This window comes from Hypanus sabinus, chromosome 7, assembly GCF_030144855.1.
Source record: "Hypanus sabinus isolate sHypSab1 chromosome 7, sHypSab1.hap1, whole genome shotgun sequence".
NCBI classification, from domain to species: domain Eukaryota; kingdom Metazoa; phylum Chordata; class Chondrichthyes; order Myliobatiformes; family Dasyatidae; genus Hypanus; species Hypanus sabinus.
The window spans coordinates 40,931,516-40,949,552 of NC_082712.1; the positions used below are offsets into that span (position 1 = coordinate 40,931,516).

The 18,037-nt window shown below is 36.2% G+C and overlaps 1 protein-coding gene across 4 annotated transcripts in view; it reads right to left on the reverse strand.

Moving 5' to 3' along the window:
- fcho2 (FCH and mu domain containing endocytic adaptor 2) overlaps positions 1-18,037 on the reverse strand; it is a 208,967-nt gene that overhangs the window by 80,087 nt on the left and 110,843 nt on the right. For 3 of the 4 annotated variants that reach the window (XM_059974579.1, XM_059974578.1, XM_059974580.1), the window contains 2 exons: positions 17,058-17,152; positions 1,754-1,869 (listed from right to left, as the gene is read on the reverse strand). In XM_059974579.1, the coding sequence (XP_059830562.1) occupies positions 1,754-1,869; positions 17,058-17,152 (211 nt within the window). Of the gene's footprint in view, positions 1-1,753; positions 1,870-4,209; positions 4,684-7,220; positions 7,278-17,057; positions 17,153-18,037 lie in introns of all 4 variants that reach the window. The other variant, XM_059974581.1, reaches the window with a different exon arrangement.

Sequence of the window (18,037 nt, forward strand, 5' to 3'; positions counted from 1 at the left end):
GTCACCATCTATGTTCTTGATTTGCTACTTAATACATTTTGCTAATTTACTTATAAATTTTGACTACTGCATACAGTTCTGATCATCGCCTACGATGTAAATATGACTGCACTCAAAAATTGTAGTGGGAATATATGAACATATTGTAGTATTCATAAATTGAAGCTTTGAGGAAAGACGAAATCAGAACTGTTTTCTCTGCAACAAAAGAAGTTGTGAGAGATGTTTTTGATGGATATAAAATTATGGACAGATTTTCATAAGAAGGATCTATTTGCATTTGCAAAAGGGGGCCAGATTTATATGACAATGAACAAAAGTCATTTTACACAGTCTGATAAGGAAGAAGAGGAAAAAAATGCTCAAACCACTTTAAAAAAAGTACTTGGATGCTTATGTGAAGACTCAGAACCAGGGTGTGGGAGGGATTCGTGGGAAGAGATGAGTGGACCAGGAAGCCATGTATAGAGTAGTCCTTGCTGAAAGAGGGAAAGATGTAGCAGGTGGTGGAATTCCATTTGGAATGCTAGATGTGGAAGCAAGTGAGCTGAAAGGTGTTGACCAGGGAACTCTACTTCTGTGGTCTGTGGAGAGCTGGGGAGGAAATGAGAGCAGTTGTGCAAGAAATAGGGGAAATGCATTTAAAGGCTCTGTCAACCAAGGAAGAGAGGAAGCCACATTTCCTGAGGTAGGGGGACCTTTAAGCAGACCTAGAGCTGAAAGCCTCATTTTGAGAACAGATGTGACTAAGACAGAGAAGCATGGGGAGGGGTGTAGTTGAGGTTAGTGTGGGAGTTGGGGGGGGGGGGTTATAGTAGATATCAGTGATTCATTTGTCTATGACAATTGTGATATTCCCTTGAGACATGGAAGGTGATCACTCTTCCAATTCTCTCTTACATGGTCAACAGGATTGTTCTATCATCCACCTACAATCAATGGATATTTTATTAAGTAGCTCCTGCACCTAATAAAGTGACCACTGAGTGCATGTCTGTGGTCTTCTGCTGCTGTAGCCCACCTACTTCAAGGTTTAATGTGTTGTGCATTCAGAGATGCTCTTCTTTCACCACTGTTGTAAGGCTGAGTAATTTGAACTACAGTCACCTTTCTGTCAGCTTGAAACAGTCTGGCCATTCTCCTCTGAACTCTCTCATTAACAAGGCATTTTTACACACAGAACCACTGGTCACTGGATGTTTTTCAGATTCTTGACCCATTCTTTGTAAACTCTAGAGACTGTTGTGCACAAAATTCCCAGGAGATCTGCAGTTTCTGAGATACTCAAGCCACCCCATCTGGCACCATGGATCATTCTACAGTCAGAGTCACTTATTCCACATCCTGATGTTTGGTCTGAACAAATGAACCCTTGACCATGTTTGTATGCCTTTATGCACTGAGGTCCTGCCACGATTGGCTGATTAGACAGATTAGAGCAGGTGTACCTAATAAAGTGGCCACTGAATGCATAATAAATGTAATTTATGTAGCTCATCAACTTAATAACCTGACTGAATGAAGAAGAAATTGGAATGTCTATCATCACTTATTTTTCTTCTTCCCTAATATCTACAAAATAAAACAAAACTGAAATGTTTGACCTAGTACTTATCTCAATACTTAAGAAATAATTTTAAAACATCTGTAGTAGCAGAGAAATTATTTTAATATTTTGTAAAACAAACTTTATATATGAACATTATTCTGCAATGCTAAAATGATCTGTAGTATAATAAATAAAGAACCTTACAATTTCATTAATTCCGCCCAATTTTGTTGCTGAAAGCTTTGGTCTGGATGTAGGACGTGGCGGTGGCACAATCATACCTGTATTTAGTGGGGTAGTAGGTCTTGCTGGGGGTGATACTGGTGGGGAGATGGGGAGGAAGGGTAATCAGAGAGAAGAAAAAGTAAAATTCCAAATGAGATATACTAATTCATAGAATGTCTAAAGATATTGTTTCCCATGCATCCAACCATTTTTAAAGAATACTTTTACATGCAGTGAAGAGAACTGTGAAGAATGTTGCATAAAGTTGTAATCACTTAACTATATACCTTAACTTAAACCAAGTTATTTTTATAGCACTAAAAAGAAATCAAACTTACACTGAATGATAAATGAGAGTACCCTTATAAATATACATCTTTGAAAACAAGGCATATTCAGGAATCAAAACTAATCCTAATGAACAAATGCAGGTTGCAGGAAATAGTAACAAAAATCCTTCCAAACAGATTCTCACCTGGTTTCGGAGTTTTCAATATAACCTGTTCATTACTTGGCTATTTTGTCAGTTTTCTAAACAATGTGGTTCACCATGTTTTGTGAATTAAGTTCAAATACTTTAGCTTAAATATTTTCATATAAGAAAATCATAATTTTTAATTTAGTACTTAAGCAACAATTGTTGCAAGTTAGATGTATTTTTGATGATTAGTCATTTCATCTCTATACAGGAATAAACACCTGTTTTCTATGTTTAAAGTTTCTCTGCAACTGTTCTCTTTTCCATCACCTCTATTAATATAGAATGACTGAAGCTCCAAAAATACTTTACCATTAATTGATTTGTTGGTTTCAATTATCACAAAAAAGCTATGACGTAAGATATTATGAGTAAAATAACAGAACTAAAATAAGTTTTATCATTTAAAAAAATCTTCTTGGTTAAAAAACATTAATAAATTTAAGACAATATGATTTGAAGGAGTGGTCTTCCCAAGCTTAAGCTTTAACCCATCAAAACAGTTCATGTATTAGCTAATCAACATAAGATGGGAGAATCTGAATATTATAATCCTTTATGCAATATATATAGTTTAATAGTGCAAGCCTTAGAGAAAGTGGAGTTTAATCTAACAATTAAAAAGAAGCATTTTAACCTGAAGATGCAGTTATCTTTTCACTTTGATATTAGCATATTTAATTCAAATCTATTCCTTTTACATATTCATCATCATTGCCCAAACTGCTTACGATAAGGTCTCTATAATTGCATTTCTGATACAATCTCCAAGAGTGCAAAATAATTCAATGGCTAATTAATCAAGACAACACACAGTTGACTCTAATCAACTCAGAGTTTGACATTGTGCAGAGATTGTAGCGAATATGTCTAGCTTCTGGTAGGCACTTAATTAGTGGGAGCATCAATCAGATGACATGTGCTGTAACAAATTTCAGCTACTGTGCCTCCAGACTGTAGCACTTTATCTGTCAAGTACAGATTCCAATATCTGATCAAATTGAACCCTTTCTGGTCAGGGACAGAACAATCTAAATTTCTACCAGCCTACATACCCAGATTCAAGGACATGCTCTACCACTAACAGCAGGCATATTGACCTCACTTACTTTGTATTGATTGCACTAATCAGATGCCAATCTACAAATCTCCCCCAGTTAACAAAGAATTTAGGTTCCTAAAGAGTAATGCCAGTTTCCATGGATACTAAAAAAGAAGTCAGAAGTCAATCTCCTCCCAGTGAGGATGCAGTAAATCAAAAGCAAATTGTGACAGGCTGAAATATAGTACAAACTTACAAGTAATTCATCCAAAGACCATTGTTTCAGACAGAAGAGCACAAATGCTCAAGAGATTGTTTTTCTAATGTTAAATAAAGAATGAAACTTTCAAAACATTTTGGGCTGAACAGTCTGACAACTAACTGTTTTAGAAAGAGCCTTCTTATCTATCTGACTTAAAACCTTAACCTTAAAAACAAAATATATATTGCACCATTCTTATAACACTTACTCTTCCATTACTTTAATAGCACCCACCCATAGTGATTTTTGAATTGCAAATTTAAAACTATTAAATCTTTGTAATAAACTAATTTTCCCAAACATTCATAAATGATCAGTAGGAATTAATTATCTGACCCCAAATAACATCAACCTGAATATAAGGTACTAGATTATCTGCAAATTACTCTGAGTACTGAATACAAGAAATAGAATGCTATTTTTAGAACGTAGTGTCAAAGTTATACAGGTTACAGAAAATCTGCAGATTACAGCGAAGTAGCTTGGTATAGTCAGTGCAATCACACTTGTATGAGTGCAAAGGTGCACAATTTAATGTTCCTATCTATTAAAAGAAATGTATCCAAACTACTTCGCTTTGAAGAACAGAGCAATGACATTAATATCCAAGGCATAAAATATTATGTAATTCATACAAATCATATTTGGCATACCATTATTTAAATGAGTAACCACAGGCGTTAAACTAATATCCATAGGTTGAGATGCTGAGGATGTAAAACTTCCAGTGTCATTCTCTTCAATTGGTAGTTTCTTGCTGCCTGTAAAATCACTCTGAAGGTCACTTTGGTCATCAAAAGTGCTGTTGGAAGACGACAACTGAAAGGAGGCCACAGGAGGATTGGAGTTTGATGGAGCTTTAACTTTTGTTGGTTCCTTTAACTCTAAGTTTAAAGGTCTGCTTGAATTTAGCTCATCATTAAAGGAAATCCACTGAGTCCGTGAAGTAGGAATGAAAGTGTGGCCATTTAAGGTTTCTAAAATTGCTGCTACACTAAAACCTATATCAGGATTAGAACTCTTAGACTCACAGCTTGACTGGTGTTTCACTGAGGACTCATATTCTACACCCCATGGTGAATTAGGACTTGAGAAACTTGAGCTCCCTTCATGCCATGTTAATTCAGCTGAAGGAAAAGGAAAGGTTAAAAGCTTGCGAAATATATGCAATAAAAAGTGAAGAATATTAACTTTATGATATACACCATCATCCTCATGAGGCATTTATTCCAACTCGAACAACTAAGCTAACTAAATGAGTTTTATTGAGAGTGTCTCCCATGGTTTGAGAATAAACAACCTACAATAGATGCACGTTGCTTAATTCTCTTAGAATTTATGAAACTATCAAGACTACAATATTAATAAAATATTAGTCATAACTCATTAGTAAGGTGGGTGTAGGAATAGGGTTAACTTTTTGAACTCAGTTATCTAATTGAAAATATGATGCAATTTAATGAACATTTCATCCCTTAAATGGTTAGCTGGTAAAATGAAAGTACAGAAAATTTATACAACAAAATTGTACATTCTTCTACAAGTTCAAAATCTTAATCACATTAAACAAGAAGTGGTAGTAAGTACTAAAGAAATTGTAAATAAAGTGAAGGTTAATAAATTAAAGCAAAAATGAAGACTAGGGCTTTTGAATCTTAACTTTCTTTTTTTTTTTTAAATAATTTTTTATTGCATTTTTAAATGATTACAAAGTATGAAAAAAACAATGTATATAACCCATACCCCCTCCCCTTAACCCCTCCCCCCTAACTGCCCCTTAGAAAAAAAAGAAAGAAAGAAAGAAAGAAAGAAAGAAAGAATGCCTGGTGGTTGGAAGATCTCCACATGCTCCATGGAGTTCGTAATAATTTTAATATGTATATTTATTTCTTCCCCCTAATAACCAATTGTTTCATCTTAAAAGCATCTATATATTTAATCCTATCTTTTGTAAATAAGGGCTCCAAATTTTCAAAAATGTTTCATATTTATCTCTTAAATTATAAGTAATTTTTTCTAATGGAAAATCTTAACTTTCTGATATTACTCTGGAAAACCACTTTGAACATGCTTAGATGAGGGGTTAGAATTGTTAACTCCATCAATTGCTTTTATAATTTACGAAATTCATTCTACAATCAAAGGAGTTCTACTTCTCACTTTCCAATTATTCATTTTAATTACCAAGACAAAATCCAATGCCAAGAAATCATAATTATAGACCTAAAATATGATCAACTAATTGTGCGGCCATATGTGTGGCTTCAGAGCTGTGTGTCAGACATGTCTATAAGCAACACTGGGGCCCCACAGGGTACTGTATTAGCTCTCTTCCTGTTTACACTGTATACCTCAGACCTTCAATACAGCACTGAGACATTCTCTGATGACTCAGCAATAGTTGGGTGTATAAACGTAAGTTGGGAGGATAAATACAGGGCCCTGGTGGAGGACTTTGTCAAACGGTGCAAGCTGAATCATCTGCAGCTCAGCATTAGTAAGACGAACGAGATGGTGATGGACTTTAGGAAGACTAAGCCTGCATTACTCCCTGTTATTGATGGTGAGGCCATGGATGTGCTGAGGACCTCCAAGTACTTGGGGGTGCACAGGAAAGACAGACTTGAGTGGAGCACCAACACAGAGGCTGTGTACAAGAAGAGCCAGAGTTGCCTCTACTTCCTGAAGAGACTGACATCCTTTGGAGTATGTGGAACTCTCCTTCAAATGTTCTACCAGTCTGTTGTCATCAGTACAATCTTCTATGCAGTGGTGTGTTGGGACAACAGCATCAATACAGGTGATGCCAACAGGCTCAATAAACTGATTAAAAGGGCTAGCTCTGTTATAGGAGTCAAACTGTGCACTTATAATACTACTGCAACACTGTAATTTCCTTTGGGATCAATAAAGTATTTATCTATCTATCTATGCTTTCCACTCCTGTTCAATGAACATTGACTGCTCCCCAAACAGGTTCGACAAAACTCTTTGATCTCCATTGACCAATTATTAGCTGTCCTATAAAATGCTAAGTACATCATTAAGTGGCTTCCTTCAAATATGCTACTTGATCTATCATCTATTTTAAAAGATTTTAATGAATCCTTCAAATAAATGGGATAATCAATGAAACTACAGTAATAGAAGCACTACGTCATAATGCTCGTTTCTAGTACAATTTAGATAAAAGATTTTGGGTTTCCGAATTGTTAAAATAGCCAAGAAATTTCATCAATATAGTACAATATCTCTTTACGGTGCAAAGCTCTGGAATTTGTTATGTCAGTATTCCTGTTATTTGTAGATCAAGTGGGCAAAACTAAAACAGGCATTTTTGAAAAAAGCCATATGCATCAAGATGTGACATAACACACACTTATTTTCTACATATCAATCAGCAAGGTGGTATTTCTGTCTAACTATTCAAATAATCCTTAATCAATATTTTGAATATAACAAAGTTGAAAAATTTAGTTTGAGCATTCTTATAACCTTGTTGAAGACACCTCAACAAGCTAATTAATGAGATGCTTTGTACTTTTGTTGCCTTTTAAAAGCTTGATTACTATTCTTCAATTCTCCATTATAAGACCACTTTGCTGTATAACAGGGCACAAAAAAGAAGTTCAATATTACAGCTTTTCAACAGAGTCTTATTTACCTGATGTAAATAGCGTGTGTACCTCAGAAGTGTTACTTACTGGAAGGAAAGGAAAAGCTAGGAACAAAGTTAAGAAAAACAAGGAGGAAGATGAAAGCACAACTAGTTAATGAAATATAATGCCAGAATGATTACATTTTAAAAGTCCACTAACAAAACAAATTTAATCTGTTAATAATCAAGACAATGGTAATTATACCAAAAGAATTTCCTTGTTCTCGTGAACTAGGCAAAATACTGATTGAGATGGCCACATTAAAAATAGCATCCAACATCTACTAAATCATAATGTTTCCACCACAGGAGAAACTGAATGATTCTATCTCCGGCCACTCTTAGAAGATGCAAAATTAAGTCAATTGCTTTGTTATCTTCCTTGGTTTAGCCAAATTTCCATTCAAAGCTGCGATAATCTACACCTCAGCAAGGCTTTCCATACTCCAACTCAGTATAAATTATTTTTTACTTGTTGAATCCTACTCCAAGGTTTCCATCTCAGGTAAGTATGGTAACAGGCCCTCCCAGCCCATGCTGCCCTATTAAATCCATGACCAATTAACCTACTAACTCGCATGCCTTTAGAAATGGGAGGAAATTGGAGCACTCTGACGAAACCCATACGGTCAGAGAAAGAATCTACAAACTCTTTACATACAGTGGCGGAGATGAACTTGTGTCGCCACAATAGTATTACACTAAATGCTATACTACAATGCTGTCCCCCTGTACTTAGGATAGATTAGAGTGGGTGGTAGTGTTTTCATTAGAGGAAAAAACTGAGGGGAGATCTGATATAAATTTCATAAAATAATAAGTGGCTCATGACAGCATAGAATGGATAATGAGAGGCTGCTCCTCCTGGTGGAGAGGTCAAGGACTAGAGGTTATAGATATAAAATAAATGGGAACAAAATTAATAAAGACACAAGTAAATTTCCCTCAGTATACATATACATGTATAACTTTCTAGTCATACTATAAAAATAATATGACCCATCACTACTTTTATTTTTTTGGGAACTTAAGTAAAACTTCCACCAACATTTTAGGTCAAGGTAACCTTGTCACTGTAAGGGGTATTAGCTTTTTCCCATTTAATTTTTACCTGCCTCGTTATGAATACTACATGCATGCAGATTTAGAGCATTCAATTATAGCTTTGCACATTTCTTTCTGCTCTGACCTTTGCATAATTACAGTGCATATGAAAAGTATTCACCACCCCCTACCCAGGGAAGTTTTCATGTTTTATTGTTTTACAACTTTGAATCACAGTGGATTTAATTTGGCTTTTTATTATGCTGATCTACAGAAAAAGACTCTTTCATGATGTAAATTAATTTCAAATATAAAACACAAAATAATTGATTGCTCGAGTATTCATCCCCCACCCACCCAAGTTAGTATGACACACCAAATCATCACTGGTGCAGCCAATTGGTTTTAGAAGTCACATAATTAGTTAAATAGAGATTACTTATGCAGTCAAAGTGTTTCAACTGATTGCGGTAAAAATACACCTGTATCTGGAAGGTCCCACTGCTGATGAGTCAGTATCCCGGCAAAAATTACACCATGAAAACAAAAGAATGCTCTAAGCAACTCCGTGAAAAGGTTATTGAAAAACACGTCAGGAGATGGATACAAAAAAAAAGTCTAAGACTCTGAATATCCCTTGAGAGTACAGTTAAGTCAATCATCAAGAAATGGAAAAGATATGGCACAGCTGTAAATCTGCCCAGAGCAGGCCATCCTCAAAAACTGAGTGACCATGCAAGAAGGGGACTAGTGAAGGAGACCACCAAGAAACCTATGACAACTCTGGAGGAGTTTCAAGCTTCAGTGGCTGAGATGAGAGAGTTTGCACATACAACAACTGCTTCACTAGTCGCAGCTTTATGGGAGAATGGCAAAGAGAAAGTTCAGAGTTTGAGCAGTTTTGTAAAGAATGGGAAAAAATTGCAGTATCCAGGTATGCAAAGCTGATAGAGACCTATCCACACAGAATCACGGCTGTTGATGCTGCCAAAAGTGCATCAGTTGAGTAATTGTGCTTCAATTACTTTGCATTTTATATTTGTAATTAATTTAGATCACTTTGTAGAAATCTGTTTTCACTTTGACACAAAAGAGTCCTTTTCTGTTGTTCTGTGTCAAAAAAAAAACAAATTAAATCCACTGTGATTCAATGTTGTAAAACAATAAAATGTGACAACTTCTGGGGGAAATGGAACTTCCTGAAAAAACTTATAAGTCTGTCAGCATCTATTTATAAAGGCAGGTCTCCAGCAACTTATATTTTGTTTCAATGGTTTTTTTTTGCCACCTGAGTTTTTTCCTACTGTCATTAATGTACAAATTTTCCAAAGTGCTTATAACTAACACTGGTGACAAGAGAAAATTTTATTACCATGCAAAAAAACTATTATGTTCACTTTTTTCTAACAGACAATATTCATTTCTAAACTTTTCCTCATTACCTTTGAGATCTGACTATAACAATGTCACTTGACAAAATGCTTCTATAATTTTATTGGATGATAAAACCGTTCAACCGTTCATATAATAAAAATGCTCCTATATCAAGCAAACACCTCTTGCACAGAATTTTCAATTTTAATTCTGTTAGTTGTCATCCCTGCAGTAATTTAAGTTAAAGCAAATTCATAGTGTTTGTATGTGAACGGTTTTATCGTCCAATTAAACTATAAAAGCATTTTGTGAAGTGAGTGACATTGTTATAGTCAAAAGAGAGTTACTGATAAAAGGACATCTTCCCTTCTTCCAAAATTTATTTAAAAAGACTATTGAAAATGAACTAAGACACTGATGGATTTGATGACTTTTAAGGGAAAAAATAGAAGTAGACAGTATCATGCCTATTTTGTGTGTGGCCTAGGGCAATATTTTAATGTGATCTTGGGCCTTGGATGCAGAAAAATATAGGAAAGGGAAGGGTTGAGAAAACATGTGGTGGTTCAGGGAAGGGTGGAATCAGTGCGATTAGAGTAAGTCGTGTTTGAGATGGCAAGATCACAGATTTGATTATCAAGGGAAGGAGATTTGATATGATATCAGAACAGATGACGTGAGTGGGCAGTTGAAAAACTGACCAATACAAATCAAGCTGCAATCCTCTTGATAACCCTTGCTATGACCTCAAAATATGCATTTCTTTCCATTAGCTAAATATCACTGTGCATGCCTGCCACTCGATGTGTAAGCTTGTGATACACAGAAAATTTTGGAAACCATAACAAAGAATGTAATCACATTGAAAAAGGACCAACTCACAACTTCATTTTTACAGATGCACTTGTTTATGACAAAATTGGAAGAAGAGATCATGTTTTTACACTGAGAACACCCATTATTGTGTTTTTGCCTGCCACTATCTAAATTCAATAGATTAAAAACATACTAGCCACTCAAAACTGGGCAGTCATGAGGCGCTGTGTTTAATGTGATGGATAGGATGTCAAAAATGTTTACTGTAATTTTATGACTCCACACATTCATCCATATGCTATTTACACGGAGCTGGAGGACCAACTGTGGATTAGTGCAGGCTACAGAAGAATATGCTAGGAGCATCACCAGGTGAAGCTAACCATATACTTGCAGACACATATGCAGGCCTACATGCATACCTAATGATGAAAAGAGATCTATTGGCGAAGGAGCCTAGCAATCCCTTAGTTGACAATTCTGCAGTTTTGTCACATCAAATTGTCAAATGATGGTGAGCAATTAAACAGCCAGAAACAGGAATAGATCATTTCACCCTTTAAATCTGTTTCAAATGATAATCTGAAACCTCTCTCCATAAATCTAACTTTTAATCATATTATTTTTCTTTGGTTATTGAATGCTTTCCTAAAATAAACACATCAAAGACATTTGTAATAATGTTCAGTTAGCACTGCTGAATTAGTTAACACAGATAAATACAGAATTGTTGGGATTAGGCAGGAAAATCGAGTTGAAGCCAAAGGTTAGGTCAACCATGACCTAGCAACTGGTAGAGCAGGCTCAAGTGGCTCCATAGCCTATCCCTGCTTCGATTTCTTATATTCTTGTCAGAGACAAGGCATTCTGCAGAACGTGAAACACCTTCTGACATTAGAAAGATCTTCCACCTCCAGCTCTAACAACATAATTTAAAAAGAATTATTCAGATTAAAGCAACCAGCTAAATAGACATCTCTCATCCAGCATATTAAACATTCACTGGCTTTTTCATTAATGCATTCAGTGGAAATGTTCATCATCTATAGGATACATGAGTAAGCTGACAAGGCTGCCAATAGTAACTTCAAACCCATAAACAATAAACCAGAAGTATAGGACACAATCTGTAAAGGCATACACCATCCTCACTTGGAAATATATAATCCATTCTCTCATTGCTGAGCGACCAAAGACTTGAAACTCTCATCTACATGGTGCAATTCATGGAGTGCAGACAGTTCAAGAAGGTACCACAAAATCATAAGTATAAATGAAAACACACAATTAATGCTGACTTTAACAGCAATATTGACATCCTATGTATGAAATCAAGGTGTATTTTTCAGTCTGAGAAAAGGAGATACAATTTATTTTCCAAATATACAAAATCCTGTTTACTTTGCCTGGCTTCTTCAAAAACTGTACTTAATAGGAAAAATATGCTTAGAGATTGTAAGATCAAAAGGCACAAATTAGATCTTTTGGTATATCAATCTAACCTATTTCATAACAGCTAATCTATTATTCCTTCTCAACCTCATTCTCCTGCCTTCTCTCCATAATGATGAACATTCTTACTAATCAAAATCATATCAAACTCCACTATAAATATGCCCAATAATTTGGCTTCAACAGCCATTTGTGGCAATGAATTCCATACATTCACAACCTCTGGCCAAAGAAATTCATCCTCATCTCTGTTTCAAAGGTATGTACTTTATTCTATACTTTCTTCCCACTACTGGAAACATCCTCTCTACATCTACTCTGTCCAGCTTTCAACTGTCACTAAGTTTCAATAAGATCATCTTCCCTCCAACCTCATCTTACTAAACTCCAATGAGTACAGGTCCAAAGCTATCAAACACTCCTCATAGGTTAGTCCTTTTATCCCCAGAATAATTCTGGTATACCACCTCTAGGCACTCTTCAAAGCGAGTATATTCTTCCTTAGATATAGGGCCAATATATAGCCTTAGGTATAGCCAATTTGGACAGGTTGAGAACAGCTCCTTCAGCAGTGAAACCTAGGCTCAGAGCAATTCACTGACGGCGGGGCTGGGTCCTAGTGTGAGGTTTGGACATTTTAAATGCCAGCCCATATCACCTGGGGGCTTCTCTCTTTATGATACTAAGGCTATGAGACCACCTGCTGCTGCTGTGCTTCACGTCTGCCAATTTTGCAGTGATTTACCCCATTAATATGATGAACTGGATACCGAGGCTTTGGGCATACTCCGGGCAGGTATTTGGATCCAAGGACTCAATTTGGTTTGGAATGCTCTTGTTGTTGCTTGGTTCTATTGTTTATGATTTGTTTTGTATTTTTTTCTCTTTCTCTGTGAGCACGGTGGGGGGGGGGGGGAGACTTGGTCTTAATTTAAAAAAAAAATTTTTGGTTTCCTTCCTTTGCAACAGCATGTAAGCAAACAAATCTCAAGGTTGTATAATTTATACATCCTTTGATGATAAATGCACTTTGAAACTTGAAAGTTTGAAAACTGCTCACAATACTCCAAATATATTCTGACCAATGCCTTATGAAGCCTCACCATTACATCCTTGCATTTATATTTGAATCCTCTCAAAATGAATGCTAACGTTGAATTTGTCTTCCTCACTACTGACTCAACCAACAAGTTAACCTTTAGGGAATCCTGCACTAGGAGTCCAAAGTCCCTTTGTATCTCAAATTTCTGAAGTCTTTTCCCATTTATAAAATAGTCTACGTCTTTATTTCTGCCACCAAAGTGCATGACCATATATTTCCACACACTGTATTCCACCTGCCACTTCTTTGCCCATTCTCCTAACCTATCATTGATACACTGATGCATGCTCTTTCTAAAGTTATAAATGTAAAAAATTTAAAAGCAGGAAGAGGGGAATCTTCAAGTTCAAGTTCAGTTTATTGTCAACCATGCATATGTATATTGCCAAATGAACCTATGTTCCTTTTGATCGTGCACAACACAGCACAACACACACAACACAAACTAATATTACCACAAAGAAATTAGCAACTAATAAGGTACATATTTGATACAAGTTAAAATGTAAACAGTATTATGCTTCTAAAGCACACAAAATGCTGGAGCAGAGGGGAAGCCATCATTCTGGAAGTAAATAAATATTTACACACACAAAATGTTGGAGAAAGTGAATAACCAGACGATGTTTTGGGTCGAGACCCTTCATCAGGATCCATGGATTTCCAGCATCTACAGATTTTCACTTGTTTGTGATTGGAATATTACTCTATTGGCACATCATTTGTGATGAGGCCTGGGGGGTAACAGGGAGTTCTGTCGTCTTACGGCCTGGGGTAAGAAGCTGTTTCCCATCTTACCAATACCTATCCTAATGCTATTGTATCTTCTGTCCGATGGTAGGGAGTCAAAGAGATTATTGCATGGATTGGAAGGATCATTGACAATGCTAAAGGCCCTGCGAGATAAATATCTCTAACTAGAGGAAGACAGAACGCAATGAACCTCTCAGCCGTCCTTGCAATTCCCATACCAGATGGTGGTGCAGGTGGTCAGGACACTCCCAATGGTGCTCCTATAAAAATTGGTTAAAATGAGGGGAGCGGGGGGGGGGGGGGCAAAAGCCTTACTTGCCTCAATCTCCTCAGGACGTGGAGATGCTGCTGTGCTTTCTGACCAAGACGTAATGTTGTAGGACCAGGTGAAATCATCTATTATGTGCACTCCAAGAAACTTGGTGCTCCAAACTCTCTCCAAGGAGGAGCCCATTTATGTGCAGTGAGGAGTAGTCAACCTGTACCTTCCTAAAGTCCACAATCATCTTAAATCCACAATCTTGCTCTTCAAACATTAAAACTACATAAGATATGACTGAACAAAAATAGAAAAAGAAATACTCAGCCTGGCAGTGGCTGTGGAATAAGGAAAAAAGATGGCATTTCAGGCTGATGACCTTTTATCACAATGATGAAAAGTTGAAATCAAAAAATTGCAAAGAAGAAGGGGTGGAGAAAACCCAGGAACGCTGTTGTGGGATGCAGATTAGGAGAGAAAGAATGCTAGAAAAGTTACAGAGTCAACTGAGAGGAGGTGTTGAAGGTTTGTTATCTGCAGCTGACCTGGCTGGATCAGATGAAAATAAAAGGAGATGAATGAGGAAATGGAGAGAAATAGAAAAGACAATGCTGGAATTGTGTCAAACCAAATGTAATTGCTAGGAGTTTGAAAAGAAATACTGAAAATACTCAGCTTTGACACAAAACAGAAAATCTGGGTTTTTTTAATTGTGTCACATCAGACAGTCAGCTATTCTTGTCTGGCGCGTAGTGTCATGATTGGTCTCCTTTTGGATTAACTGGGTCACGATATGAACGTTCTTGACTCTACCCTTTTTTTTTACAAGGCTGAGTGGCTAGCTTGACACTTAACCCGGCATGGATAGAAAGCATGCTTGGGGTTGGCCTGACTTGGATTTGAACTTAGGAACCTAGGAACCAGCCAGCCTATGATTACTTAAAAATGATAATACTGGAAGTTGAATTCAAATTTTCCAACTTGCAGTAACTTCTTCCTCTCCTGAACTACCCAGCACACATCACCCTGTCCCTTTCCCCTCTTCCACCCACTCCAGTTGACGATTACTCACATGCTCCTTTCACCATTACTACCATCTTCCCTCCTCATCTTCTTAATTCCATACCGCAACTTCCTCTCCTATCATATTCAATCATCTTCAAATCCTTGTCACTTTCACCAATCACTTCCTAGCTTATGGCTCTATTCCCATGCCCTCCACCCCACACCTTTCTATACTGGTTATCTCAAAACAGTCTTTCCAGATGAAGACAATATTCACTTGCACTTCTTCCAATTGAATATACAGTATTTAGTACTCACTCTGCAATACTGGCTGAGTGGTTACCTTGTGAAGCACATGCACTTAAAACAGTCTTTACAAATGAAGAAGATATTCACTCACACTTCCTCCAACTGATTATACAGTAATTGGTCACAAACAAGAGAAAATCTGCAGATGCCTGTCCTGCAGAGTTCCTCCAACATTTGTGTGTGTTGCTTGCAGACAGTATTTGCTGTTCATGCTGCAATATCAGCTAAGTGATTACCTTGTGAAGCATGTTTATTTAATGCACAAGATTAACCCTGAGCCTCCAGTTGCCCAATGCAAATTTAAGGAACAAAATCTCATCTTCCATCTGGGCACATTGTAGATTTAGAAATTCATTATCAAATTCTCCATCTTTCATTAAGTCAGTCTTTCTTTCTGCATCAGAACTGGTCACTTTTGCTTGACATTATTTTAGCTCAATTTTTTTTTATAGTTTAAGTATAACCTGGCCTATTGGGATGGATCAAAACTCTGCATTTAGCTATATATCACCCAGACAAAACAGTATAGTTGGCTTTTAAATACTACTTTAAGTTAATTTGGTCTCACTCTACTAGAGATGCTCTCTGTTTTTAATCACCCATCTCCTACTTTCCCTGGTATTGAAAACTAAAATCTCTTTCTCAATTTTGCCAAAGGATTACAGATGTGAAATATTAACCCTTTTCTTTTGACAGATGTTACCTGACCTGCCAAGTGTTTTCAGCACTGTTTTTAGCAGAGAACAGAAGTTAGTTTTAAGATCTTATAAGGACGAGAGAGGGATTGATTGATAAGACAAAGGGGATAGCTCTCATTGAGTGAAAGAGATTAAGGTCTGCTAAGGTTGCAGATGGTTTAAGGTGATGGTTAGGCTATCTTATTGATAGGTTAATGAGAGAAATTAGAGAGAGAGAGGCCGGCTTCTATCTCTCCCCAGCCACTACTTTTCTAATGGCAATTAACATGCAAAAGCAGGAAATGCAACATCTGGTTTTTCACCTTTTTCCTTCCCATAATCCAAGGACCCAAGCAGTCCTGCTGATCTCAATACCAAGTTCAACAATTTCAGGTTAATGCACTACTTTTATTTGTTAACTTTCAGTCTGTAATTTTCAACAGTCATACAAAATAAGTGTTTTCTCCCCCTTTGTTGGGTTTAAACAATTGGCTTAAATACAAAAGCTTTGGCTGCATTGCTCATGTGATATGCATTCTTTACAGCTATGGAAATTAATAGACTCTATATACCTTAATGAAAATTAGTAGAACTAATTTTTAAATATATATTATTTATACATTGATAAATGTGCTATTTTATTTCATGAAGATGTGTGAAATAACACTATAATGCAACCTATACATTTTATTAAACTAAGAGCACCTGGAAATCACTGCTAAAAATGAAAATCAGTTTAAGTGGTGCTTCAATGTAGGGTTAAATAACCTTAAGGAAACAAAAATTGTGATCAATAAAATACCATCGTCATGGTATCAAGGACAATGGTATCAAGTAATAAGGACATGATTAGATTAAACTGGAAACTCTTAACAATTGCACAGAATGAAAATGTATTGGATTATCCTACACAAAGGGTTAATTCAGCAATGTTAATTGCATATTTAAAAAAATCACAAGAATAATACATTTTACTTTAAAATGTCAAATAAAACTCTTACTCTATTCAAAATATTTACACAGTTGAACAACAAAAGAACCTAGACATCTACCTGATGAAGTAGTTGATGTAGATGAAGATGAGGAATCAAGTGGAGGTCCAAACAATGGATCCAATGAAAATAAGTCACTGCTAACCCGTTTGGCACTATATAATATAAATCAAAATTGAGAGTTTTATTACATTGCACCTTACAATAATACTCAATAGAGTCCAATTCTTAAAACCAGTACATGGACAGGACTATCAGATTTTCCAGACTATTGAATCTTATTCTAATTAACACTTAAACACACTTATACTTCTCTTCTGTTTTACATAATACTCAACTCTACAATAAGATTTTCAGCGAAGCAGCTGAGTTTGAAGAGAAGAAATAAACAAGCAATACATACTCTGGCTTGAGACAAAGCTACCTTTATTTCTAACTCCTAACATTCTAGACCCCAATGCGAGCTGCAGTCACATACCTGTCCCAAAAGCAGGAACCCTGGTTCTGGCTACGAACCCCACTTGCACTCTGTCATCAGTTTATATCCTAATGAGTGAGCCAGATGCTGGACAATCAAGCTTTCCAAACATCAGATGCTAGGTTAACAGAGCTTTCTTGTAATTCTAATTTAGTTGTCATGAAATTCATTATTCTCATTAACATTAATGCTTGTGTAACTGACATTTTAATAAATATAGACCCAGAAACAGGCATGGAGTCAGCATTTCATATTTTGCTCACATGTGGACCATAATTTGCCAACGATTGCTTCATAAATCATTTATAAGCAAACATATAAATAGCTTGTAAATGGGCAAAGCAGTAGTAGATGCTATAGAAACATGAGATATTCAGATCAAGATAAACACCATTTTCATAGTGATAAGAGTTTGCCAAGTGTTGCAAGGAACATAAGGTTGTAATTGTAGGTGATTTTAATTTTCTACATACTAACTGGGAATCCTGTACTGTAAAAGGACCAGATGAGATAGTCTGTCAAATGTGTTCAGGAAAGTTTCCTTCATCAGTACAAAGAAGTC